The 12,100-nt window shown below is 44.1% G+C and overlaps 1 protein-coding gene across 4 annotated transcripts in view; it reads left to right on the top strand.

Moving 5' to 3' along the window:
• LOC106564911 ((E3-independent) E2 ubiquitin-conjugating enzyme UBE2O) overlaps nucleotides 1–12,100 on the top strand; it is a 52,674-nt gene that overhangs the window by 17,376 nt on the left and 23,198 nt on the right. For all 4 annotated transcript variants that reach the window (XM_014131417.3, XM_082958867.1, XM_082958866.1 and 1 more), the window contains exons 2-3: nucleotides 10,608–10,667; nucleotides 11,047–11,157. In XM_014131417.3, the coding sequence (XP_013986892.1) occupies nucleotides 10,608–10,667; nucleotides 11,047–11,157 (171 nt within the window). The remainder of the gene's footprint in view (nucleotides 1–10,607; nucleotides 10,668–11,046; nucleotides 11,158–12,100) is intronic.

Here is a 12,100-nt window from a genome sequence, read left to right as displayed (position 1 = left end):
TCACTTTCCCTCTGCTTTGCTCTTCCCTCCCCCTCTCTTTCCACCCCTCCTCTCCGTCTACCTACCTTTATCCGTCTGTCTCCCTCAGTCCTATTGCCCTGCCACTATTTTCACTCTCTCAATCAGGAATTCTCTCTCTCGCTGCTGACCCTTCCTCAGCTCCCATCAGTTGTTCCAGAAGTATATAGTGGTTTTATACCAGACTATTAGTTCTCTTAACGCCACCTGGTTCTCCTCTCCCCCAGGAGAACAGGAGTAAAGGCCTAGAACATTACCACACAGCCCATCTAATGGAGCTGTGTGTGGGTTCACTGTCTGGATCAATGGACCTCCAGCTCTGTCAGACATGGCTGGTCTGCTGGAGATGGAGGAGGGAAATGTAGGATGGTTTTGTGTGTATCTGTCGTACATGGCCCTGGTGTGTTTTGTGTGTATGAGGGAGCGTGAAAATAATAGAGTAAAATTTCATCTTTATCATCTTAGGTATGAACATGCTGTATGTGAATGGAGAGCAGGCGTGGCCCAAGGCTGCTCGCTCTCTCTCTCGCTCTGTCTCCGCTCCTCTCCGGCTCTCTCTCCGCCGGCCCGCCCCCATTCTGTGTCTCTCTCTCTCGCTCTGTTGTCTCTCGCTCTCTCTCATTCTGTGTCTCTCTCTCGCTCGCTCTCGCTCTCCCCGTGCTCTCCCGCTCTGGCTCTCGCCCCCATTCTGTGTCTCTCTCTCGCTCTGTGTGTCTTTCTCTCTCTGTCTATCTCTGCTCATTTTTTTCCCCCTCCATCCTTCCTCCTGCACCCCACCTGGAGAGTGTGACTCGTGTAAATGAGCCCAGGAAGACAAAACCAGTACTGTTGTACTAGTGATCTGCATCTTTCCCTTTCAAGACGATTTGATATGCATCCTAGATACATGGGCTCCGATATGATACAGGAACAAAACATTTTAGTTTGAAAGGATTTGGTTTGATTAGAGGAACGTTCATTGCGATACGATTCGATGCACTAACAGTTGTTGCATAAATTACATTTAATTTTCCATTCTAAATTCAAATATGCTGCTGATGGAGCTCGGGAGCTGAATCTGACTGAGCGGACTTCTCTCTCTCTCTCTCTCTCTGTCTCTCTCTGTCTCTCTCTGTCTCTCTCTGTCTCTCTCTGTCTCTCTCTGTCTCTCTCTGTCTCTCTCTGTCTCTCTCTGTCTCTCTCTGTCTCTCTCTGTCTCTCTCTGTCTCTCTCTGTCTCTCTGTCTCTCTCTGTCTCTCTCTGTCTCTCTCTGTCTCTCTCTGTCTCTCTGTCTCTCTCTGTCTCTCTCTGTCTCTCTCTGTCTCTCTCTGTCTCTCTCTCTCTCTCTCTCTCTCTCTCTGTCTCTCTCTGTCTCTCTCTGTCTCTCTCTCTCTCTCTCTGTCTCTCTCTCTCTCTGTCTCTCTCTCTCTCTGTCTCTCTCTGTCTCTCTCTGTAAGTTAATCTGAAATTATCATCACCCACGAAGGAATGTCATTTTTGCAGGTTCAGTGTTTGAGCTAGTAATACACTCAGCAAAAAAAGAAACGTCCTCTCACAGTTAACTATGTTTATTTTCAGCAAACTTAATGTGTAAATATTTGTATGAACATAAGATTCAACAACTGAGACAAACTGAACAAGTTCCACAGACATGTGACTAACAGAAATGGAATAATGTGTCCCTGAACAAAGGGGGGGGGGGGGGGTCAAAATCAAAAGAAAGTCAGTATCTGGTGTGGCCACCAGCTGCATTAAGTACTGCAGTGTGTCTCCTCCTCATGGACTGCACCAGATTTGCCAGTTCTTGCTGTGAGATGTTACCCCACTCTTCCACCAAGGCACTTGCAAGTTCCTGGACATTTCTGGGGGGAATGGCCTTAACCCTCACCCTCCGATCCAACAGGTCCCAGACGTGGTCAATGGGATTGAGATCCGGGCACTTTGCTGGCCATGGCAGAACACTGACATTCCTGTCTTGCAGGAAATCACGCACAGAACGAGCAGTATGGCTGGTGGCATTGTCATGCTGGAGGGTCATGTCAGGATGAGCCTGCAGGAAGGGTACCACATGAGGGAGGAGGATGTCTTCCCTGTAACGCACAGCGTTGAGATTGCCTGCAATGACAACAAGCTCAGTCCGATGATGCTGTGACACACAGCCCCAGACCACGACGGACCCTCCACCTCCAAATCGATCCCGCTCCAGAGTACAGGCCTCGGTGTAACGCTCATTTCTTCGACGATAAACGCGAATCTGACCATCACCCCTGGTGAGACAAATTCCGCGACTCGTCAGTGAAGAGCACTTTTTGCCAGTCTTGTCTGGTCCAGCGACGGTGGGTTTGTGCCCATAGGCGACGTTGTTGCCGGTGATGTCTGGTGAGGACCTGCCTTACAACAGGCCTAGAAGCCCTCAGTCCAGCCTCTCTCAGCCTATTGCGGACAGTCTAAGCACTGATGGAGGGATTGTGCGTTCCTGGTGTAATTCGGGCAGTTGTTGCCATCCTGTACCTGTCCCGCAGGTGTGATGTTAGGATGTACTGATCCTGTGCAGGTGTTGTTAGACGTGGTCTGCCACTGCGAGGACGATCAGCTGTCCGTCCTGTCTCCCCGTAGCGCTGTCTTAGGCGTCTCACAATACGGACATTGCAATTTATTGCCCTGGCCACATTTGCAGTCCTCATGCCTCCTTGCAGCATGCCTAAGGCACGTTCACACAGATGAGCAGGGACCCTGGGCATCTTTCTTTTGGTGTTTTTCAGAGTCAGTAGAAAGGCCTCTTTAGTGTCCTAAGTTTTCATAACTGTGACCTTAATTGCCTACCGTCTGGAAGCTGTTAGTGTCTTAACGACCGTTCCACAGGTGCATGTTCATGAATTGTTTATGGTTCATTGAACAAGCATGGGAAACGGTGTTTAAACCGATCTGTGAAGTTATTTGGATTTTTACAAATTATCTTTGAAAGACAGGGCCATGAGAAATTGATTTCTTTTTTTGCTGAGAAGTCGATAAATACCCACCAAGAACTTTGAGACTTGTGTGAGAATCGATATTTTTATATCAATATTATTATTTTATTTTAATTGCAAAATCGGTTGGTTTAGACCAGGTTTTCCCAAACTGGGGTACGCCAAATAAAAATGTGATTCACCAAAAAATAAATAAAAATTCCCTCTCGTATTCAGTTCCTCGCAAACGTACTCAGAGATAGCGTAGTAGAAAAAGAAGCGTCCCGTGGGGTGCAAAGCTTGCATTTCCCACTGTCACCTTTTGTAGTTTTTTCTTCTTCAGATGGAATCATATTACTCCATCAAGTTTCCCTGGGGAAACTTATTTACACACACTCTGCCGTCTCAACAATGGCAGACTGACTCTTTTATCTGCACTGTAATAGGCTACGCTGCATTTTCCCTATGAAATATTTTTTACATCTCCAAAAGGAGAGTGTCGTATGATTGGTCTCAGGTCTTCCACCGGTGTGGCTCTGTTTCAATCACACCGCAGAACCCCATTATCGAAGCCAGTCAAGAACATGCTCTGCATATTTCAGTCACCACCTGCCTCTGAGACAGTGAAAGATATGAGGGATATGTGCAAAGCTTGCCACATTGCATTGAGCATCATAAGAGATCATGGGTGTGAGTAATCATATCATCTAGGGCAGGTATTCCCAGAATGGGGTACGTACACGCAATGCCGTCGGGGGTACGCCAAATAAAAATGTGATTCACTTATTATTATTTATTTATTTATTTTTAAATAAACCTTTTTTCTTCACATTTTCAAACAGTCCATTTGGGTACACTGCAGCATCCACCGAGAGGCTCTTGCTGCCAAGAGAATGCCTGACAGCTTGAAAGATGTTTTGGACACTACAGTGAAAATGGTTAACCATGTTAAAGCCAGGCCCCTGAACTCTCGTGTATCTTCTGCATTATGCAATGATACAGTGAGGGGGGAAAAAGTATTTGATCCCCTGCTGATTTTGTACGTTTGCCCACCGACAAAGAAATGATCAGTCTATAATTTCAATGGTAGGTTTATTTGAACAGTGAGAGACAGAATAACAACAAAAGAATCCAGAAAAACGCATGTCAAAAATGTTATAAATTGATTTGCATTTGAATGAGGGAAATAAGTATTTGGCCTTTGCAACGACGTACCTATGTGAGAGTGGATTCTCGGCCCTCACTAGCATGAAAGCTAAATACAGGCACAGACTGTGTGGAAAATGATTTAAGACTGAGACTCTCTCCAATACAACCCAACATTGCAAAGTTGTGTGCATCCTTTCAAGCACACCCTTCTCTATAACCTGTGGTGAGTTATTCATAATTTTTGATGAACAAATAAGGTTTTATATGTAATGGTTAAATAAAGAGCAAAATTATTGATTATATTATTTGTGCCCTGGTCCTATAAGAGCTCTTTGTCACTTCCCATGAGGCGGGTTGTGACACACTCTTATGTTTAATACATTTATTGTATAGTGTGTATGTGGCAGGCTTACAATGATGGCAAAAAACAACATTTGAGAGTGCGCTGACCCTGGTGCTAGAGGGGGTACGCAGCTGGAGGTTGAATGTTTGAAGGGGTACGGGACAATAAAAAGTTTGGGAACCACTGGTTTAGACCATTGTGGAAGTTCTCTTTTCCTCCTGCTGACTGTGCAGGTAGAAAAAAACATTTGTCCTTGTTATGAAATAAACTTGACCCTGTATATTTAAAAATGAGTATATATATATATATTTATATATTTATATATATATATACACCCTTTATATATTTATATATACTATATTTAAACTATATATTTACATATATATTTATATTCTGTTTTAAAGCTAAACTCCCAAACTATTGCTGATGGTGAACCTGAACAATCTAATGAAACCTAAGCCCCAATCAGCAGGAAGGCTATGTAGCCAGATTAGTGGTTTCTCAGGCTACTTTATTCTGGTAAAACACCATTTCCAAAGGCGCGTTTGATAACAATAACCTAGCAAATTACATTGGTTGTCACTCGACTAATAAAGCCTAAGAAACATTCCCCACCACATTTAGTGTATATTGGAGGTTACTCACGTAACTGCGGTTCTATGAACCAAGCGGTGAATTAGTTTCTCTCGCCACCTCATGGTCTCAACCCCTAGTTTAGGAAACGCTGATCTATCACAAGACAAAAACTCTCCATCCTTGAGATGAGACAAAGGAACAGATCTGCTTTGTTAGCCTTTAGCCTGACAGCTTAGCTCGCCCTTTCAGAGAGATATCCGCTTTGTTAGTGTGTTCTAGTAGACTGTGTGTGTGTTGGCGCTATAGTGTGTATGAGAAAGACCTCCCCCCTCTTTAGCAGCACCTTTACAGAACAGCCTGCTGGTTTCCAGGCTGCCGCTTGACGCCGTGATGCCGACTAACCATTGTTATTAGACGGTTACTGGTGCCTGAACAAAAGACGCCAATACCGGGGTTTCTTTCCAATACAGACAGGTGTTTCCACTGAATTCCTGAACATCTATATTGTGTCGACAGGCAATCCTCCAACATACGATACACACAGACTAAGGATGTTTTCAGCGTTTTCTCTCTGGATTTTTCTAGCTTTAGGATCATTGTTGAGACAAGGGGGGAGGAAACCTGTGTATGTTCTCTTTGTGTTAGTAGTTTTACATAGGCTACATAATATGTGAGAGTTTTATGTATGCACATGAGCGACTGGGATGTGTACCATTTTTGTATGCATAATCAGATTACATACTCTCTCTGTGTGTGTGTGTGTGTGGGCGTGTGTTCCACACCCACAGGAGGAGCAGTGATTTGTGCAGGATGCAGCGAGGCACAGATCATCTCATTGAGCAGTGAACAGGCAGGCAACAGATGAGACCGTCAGTGGTGACATCTCTAGGAAATAGCTTCCTTTGGTGGGCCGGGGGAGTAGAAAAACAGACTAGAAAAGGGAGAGAGGATATTCATGCCTTTTCTTTCTCTGAGTTCTCGATCACCAGCACTTGTAGATGAGATCAGTGAACGTCTACCCTTCCTCTGCTCTCTCCCGCATCCTGTTTTCCTCTCCCTCTGACTATTTCTGGGAATGGAACCGGGACTGCGTTACAAACATACCATCAATAATGAAAGCCAAATTGGATTGTTTTTGATAGCTATAAAATAGTCACGGTTGAATATGCTTTCTGGAAGGTGTGGCCTGCCCTGCTGTATTCTATTGTAATGTCATATCTTAGTACTTCACATGGTTGCTTCCATCATATTTGGTTGAGTATGTTCTGATTTTAGCCTCATGGTTCCTATGCAGTGAGACGGATGGTTCATCCGCAGGCTGCCTGACCCCTCTTCATGGCAGAATTCGAATCGCTAAACACACACAAGGGACTGTGTGCGCATGCTTCAGTGTAGGCCGATCTGTGTTTGTGTAAGTGTGCATGCATGAGTGTGTCCAGCCTCAACACTGGAAGTGGTGTGACGGTTAAGACAGCGTTATGTGTAAATGGAGCATCGATCCCATTTTCCCCACCATCTCCTCGCCCCACAATTTACAGGAGTAAGGTTATCCCAGACAGCAGAGCCTGAAAACATGTGGATAGCTGCAGCTGGCCTAGCCCAATCAGATTGTGGTGTGTGTACATGAGATACCGGATTACTAGAGTAATAGCTTTTATATCTCCGTAATGTCCAATTTTGTCACACACACACACACACACACACACACACACACACACACACACACACACACACACACACACACACACACTCTTCATAACCACACTTCCTCCCTCCTAGTTTTCACTCCTCTCTTCTTCCTCCTAATCATCTCTCGTCCTGCCTCTCTCCTCTCTCCTCCATGATTCTATTGTAGGTGATGGCATCCGGCTGGCAGCTGCCACCCATTCCAACTCCAGCCAGAGGAGCAGCTTGCCATCACTAGCGCTAGCCACATTACACTGATTAGTATTATGGAGCATGTTGGCGCCTATCCCTGGCTTACTGAATAACTCTTGCCTTTGAAGAGTGATCTGTCTGTCGTCTCGCATTTTGAGAACAGTACGTGTCGTCACCTGGGAAATGGAATAGACAGCAACGAGATGATTTGACTCTCGAGTGAGTCTGGTGTTGCGTAGTCTTTGTGTGATTCCCATTCCCCAGTCATGTTCGTCTACTGCATCAACATGGTGGATGATTAAAGATACAACTAAATTAGAGCTAAGACTGAGAAATACAGACTGGAAAGGCTAGTTTGGGTTACTGTATCTTATTGGGAGTCTGTTTTTAAAGGTATCGTCTGTTTCGAATAGAAATGTATGGAGTAGAACAGATATGATGGTCTTTCATGGAGTACGTCCGTTCTTCATTGCATTTCTCCCTGCAACATTCTGAACATTTCACCTCACCAAGTGTGTTAACAGGAGAACGGTGCTTGGAGGCACAGGGTTTCCCAGTCATCCCCTGATAAGGCATCTGTGCCCCCCCCCCCCCCCCCCCCCCCCAGTTATTGGGTTTTGTCTAGAAGGGATACAGCTTTTGTCAATTGACTTTTCGTAGCAGGTTTAGGGGAACTTGCGCAGCAGGTTAGGATAATAAGGTTAGGGTTAGTGAAAATGCTTTTTTTTTTTAAAGCAACTTTTGATGTTAAATTTGACAAAAGATGTATCTCAGCTAGACATGACCCAATTACAACCATACCCAGTCAGTCCCAACCCTATTTATCCTCCTTTCTCCATTCACTCATTGATTACTTCCACCCAGTAAATTCTGCTTTCATTTAGTAATTTCCCTGTATACCAATTCCTTCATTCATCTATCTGTCTATCCCTCAATCTGCCTATCCACCCACCAACCTATTATTAGGCTATTGCTGTACATAGGGCTGCCAGGGTATATAGATAATTAGTAGTGCCTCTTAAACTGCCATTTATCTGCTGCAGTGGTGATATTTTATTCACTGTGACATTTTGTAGACTAACAAAGGCATCATTCCAACAGTATTTTCTCAGTTCTGTGTGTTTCTGTGGCGAGAGTGAGACTGAATTGTACCCTCTGACATCCAATTGTTGATCTTCTACTCAAATGCTCTTATTCCCGCTTCCCCAGAGATCCCTGAATAAACTCGGTGCATCGTCTACAGACCGCATCATTGCTGTATGACCTTGTCATTCGGATGAGAGCGACCAGGCAGGGGGAAGTTGCGTTTAAAGTCGAGACTTATGTACCTTATACTATATACAGTGCCTTTGGAAAGTATTCAAACTCCTTGACTTTTTCACCGTTTTGTTACGTTAAAGCCTTATTCTAAAATGGATTAAATAAAAAGAAATCATCAACAATCCCCATAATGACAAAGTGAAAAACGGTTTTAGAAATTTTAGCCATGTTATTAAAAAGAAAAAACATACCTTATGTACATAAGTATTCAGACCCTTTGCAATGAGACTCGAAACTGAGCTCAGGTATATCTTGTTTCCATTGATCATCCTTGATGTTCCTACAACTTGATTTGGAAAGGCAATCGACTGTCTATGGTGACCAAGAGCCCGATGGTCACTCTGACAGAGCTCTAGAGTTCCTCTGTGGATATGGGAGAAACTTCCAGAAGGACAACCATCTCTGCAGCACTCCACAAATCAGGCCTTTTATGGTAGTGGCCAGACAGAAGCCACTACTCAGTAAAAGGCACATGATAGCCCACTTGGAGTTTGCCAAAAGGCAAAAAGAGACTGACTGTGAGAAACGGGATTCTCTGGTCTGATGAAACCCAGATTGAACTCTTTGGCCTGAATGCCAAGTATCACGTCTGGAGGAAACCTGGCACCATCCCTACAGTGAAGCATGGTGGTGGCAGCATCATGCTGTGGGTATGTTTTTCAGCAGCTGGGACTGGGAGACAAGTCAGGATCGAAGGAAAGATGAACAGAGCAAAGTACAGAGAGATCCTTGATGAAAACCTGCTCCATGGCGCTCAGGACCTCAGACTGGGGTGAAGCTTCACCTTCCAACAGGAAAACAACCCTAAGCACACAGGCAAGACAACGCAGGAGTATCTTCGGGACAAGTCTCAATGTCCTAGAGTGGCCCAGCCAGAGCTCGGACTTGAACCTGATCGAACGTCTCTGGAGAGTACTTAAAATAGCTGTGCAGCAATGCTCCCCATCGAACCTGACGGAGCTTGAGAGGATATGTAGAGAAGAATGGGAGAATCTCCCCAAATACAGGTGTGTCAAGCTTGAAGGGTCATACCCAAGAAGACTCAAAGCTGTAATCCCTGCCAGGGGTGCTTTAACAAAGTACTGAGTAAAGGGTCTGAATACTATTTTATATATTTAAAAAATATATATATATTTTTTTTTTTAAATATATACTGCTCAAAAAAATAAAGGGAACACTTAAACAACACAATGTAACTCCAAGTCAATCACACTTCTGTGAAATCAAACTGTCTACTTAGGAAGCAACACTGATTGACAATAAATTTCACATGCTGTTGTGCAAATGGAATAGACAACAGGTGGGAATTATAGGCAATAAGCAAGACACCCCCAATAAAGGAGTGGTTCTGCAGCTGGTGACCACAGACCACTTCTCAGTTCCTATGCTTCCTGGCTGATGTTTTGGTCACTTTTGAATGCTGGCGGTGGCCCGCCCGTTCCCCAGACCTGAATCCAATTGAGCACATCTGGGACATAATGTCTCGCTCCATCCACCAACGCCACGTTGCACCACAGACTGTCCAGGAGTTGGCGGATGCTTTAGTCCAGGTCTGGGAGGAGATCCCTCAGGAGACCATCCGCCACCTCATCAGGAGCATGCCCAGGCATTGTAGGGAGATCATACAGGCACGTGGAGGCCACACACACTACTGAGCCTCATTTTGACTTGTTTTAAGGACATTACATCAAAGTTGGATCAGCCTGTAGTGTGGTTTTCCACTTTAATTTTGAGTGTGACTCCAAATCCAGACCTCCATGGGTTGATAAATTGGATTTCCATTGATTATTTTTGTGTGATTTTGTTGTCAGCACATTCAACTATGTAAAGAAAAAAGTATTTAATAAGATTATTTCATTCATTCAGATCTAGGATGTGTTGTTTAAGTGTTCACTTTATTTTTTTGAGCAGTGTATTTATTTTTTTTTAAATCTGTTTTTGCTTTGTCATTATGGGGTTTTGTGTGTAGATTGATGAGGGTAAAAAAACACTTATCAATTTTAGAATGTCTGTAACGTAACAAAATGTGGAAAAAGTCAAGAGGTCTGAATACTTTCCGAAGGCACTCTCATCAAAGGTGTTATGTACATAATTTTTTGGTATTGGTGGGATTATGTGCAGCACCCTACAGGCACTACTGCTTATTGTGATTTGGAAGAGGCTGACTTTAGCACAGCCTACCTCACTGCTGCGTTATCACTACTGGTATCAGGCAGCAGTCATAAGACTGGGGTCAGATGAGACGATTTGGTCGGTAACCGGATGGCATTCCAGCTGCCACCAAGATGCTAAAATGACAGCTGAAATTAGACTACTTCAGTTGTCGCTCTTGTCTATGTACTTTATGATGTTCTCATCTCAACCCCCCTCTCTCTTTTCTCCACCCTCTGTTGCAGCTGAAACTTGTAGATCGATCCATCGTTATCCGAGACATTGTGCGGCGGATGAATTCTAACGTAAGCCGAGCTCCCTCTCCTGTCGTATCACTACACTGTGTTAGCTGATGACACCCTACATGACTGGCGTACCAACACAGGATGACTGTACAGGCTGCAGTGTTTTTATGTAGATTGTACTAACGTGCCTTTTATCAGAAAGCGCGTACATGCCCTCTTTAAGATGGGGATTGACGCAAGCACACTGATATATTGAGTAAACATTTTAGCGTATGTGTAGCTTATGCTAATGTTCAACACCTGTCCCCAGGTGGTATTTGAGTTGACTAGTGATAGAAAACTGAAATTAAAACGCACCGAATGTGTGTCGGTGCGTTGTTTTTGGATAGTGTCATGGGGATGTTGATATGGTAAACCTTGTCTTGTTTGTGGTTTCCAGGACAACCAGTGTGGCATCGTGACCAACATCGACATAGAGTGTGCTGTAAAACTAGTGGGGACCAACTGTGTCCTGTATCCCGTCAACAGTAAAGACCTACATCACATCTGGGTAAGAAAAAACAGAGATGGACACAGTATTCACTTGACCACACTGTCCACAGAGGAGTTGCAAGATGGAAACATTTCCACATGTGATTTATCAAAATAATTTATTATTTTGTTAGGATTTATATTTTAATTAAGCATTTGCTTATATATAAATACAATTAGGCTATTCAATTGTCTTGTCCTTCTCGAGTATCTGAGATTCTTCAAATAGCCACCCTTTGCCTTGATGACAGCTTTGCACACTCTTGGCATTCTCTCAACCAGCTTCACCTGGAAAGCTTTTCCAACAGTCTTTAAAGAGTTCCCCCATATGCTGAGCAGTTGTTGGCTGCTTTTCCTTCACTCTGCATTTCGACTCATCCCAAACCATCTCAATTTGGTTTAGGTCAGGGGATTGTGGAGGCCAAGTCATCTGATGCAGCACTCCATCACTCTCCTTCTTGGTCAAATAGCCCTTATATGGCTTGGAGGTGTGTTGGGTCATTTGTCCTGTTGAAAAACAAGTGATGGTCCCACTAAGTGCAAACTAGAGGGGATGGTGTGGTAGCCATGTTGGTTAAGTGTGCCTTGAATTCTAAATAAATCCCTGACAGTGTCACCAGCAAAGCACCATCACACCTCCTCCTCCATGCTTCACGGTGGGAACCATACATGCCGAGATCATCTGTTCACCTACTCTGCGTCTCACAAAGACACGGCGGTTGGAACCAAAAATCTCAAATTTGGTCTCATTAGACCAAAGGACAGATTTCTACTGGTCTAATGTCCATTTCTCCTGTTTCTTGGCCCAAGGAAGTCTCTTTCTTCTTATTGGTGTCCTTTAGTAGTGGTTTCTTTGCAGCAATTCGACCATGAAGGCCTGATTCACGCAGTCTCCTCTGAACAGTTGATGTTGAGATGTGTCTGTTACTTGAACTCTGAAGCATTTATTTGGGCTGCAATTT

Source organism: Salmo salar, chromosome 12, assembly GCF_965601325.2.
Source record: "Salmo salar chromosome 12, fSalSal1, whole genome shotgun sequence".
Lineage (NCBI taxonomy): Eukaryota > Metazoa > Chordata > Actinopteri > Salmoniformes > Salmonidae > Salmo > Salmo salar.
The sequence above is the reverse complement of the archived record's forward strand: the minus strand, read 5'-3'. Positions and strand labels throughout refer to the sequence as shown.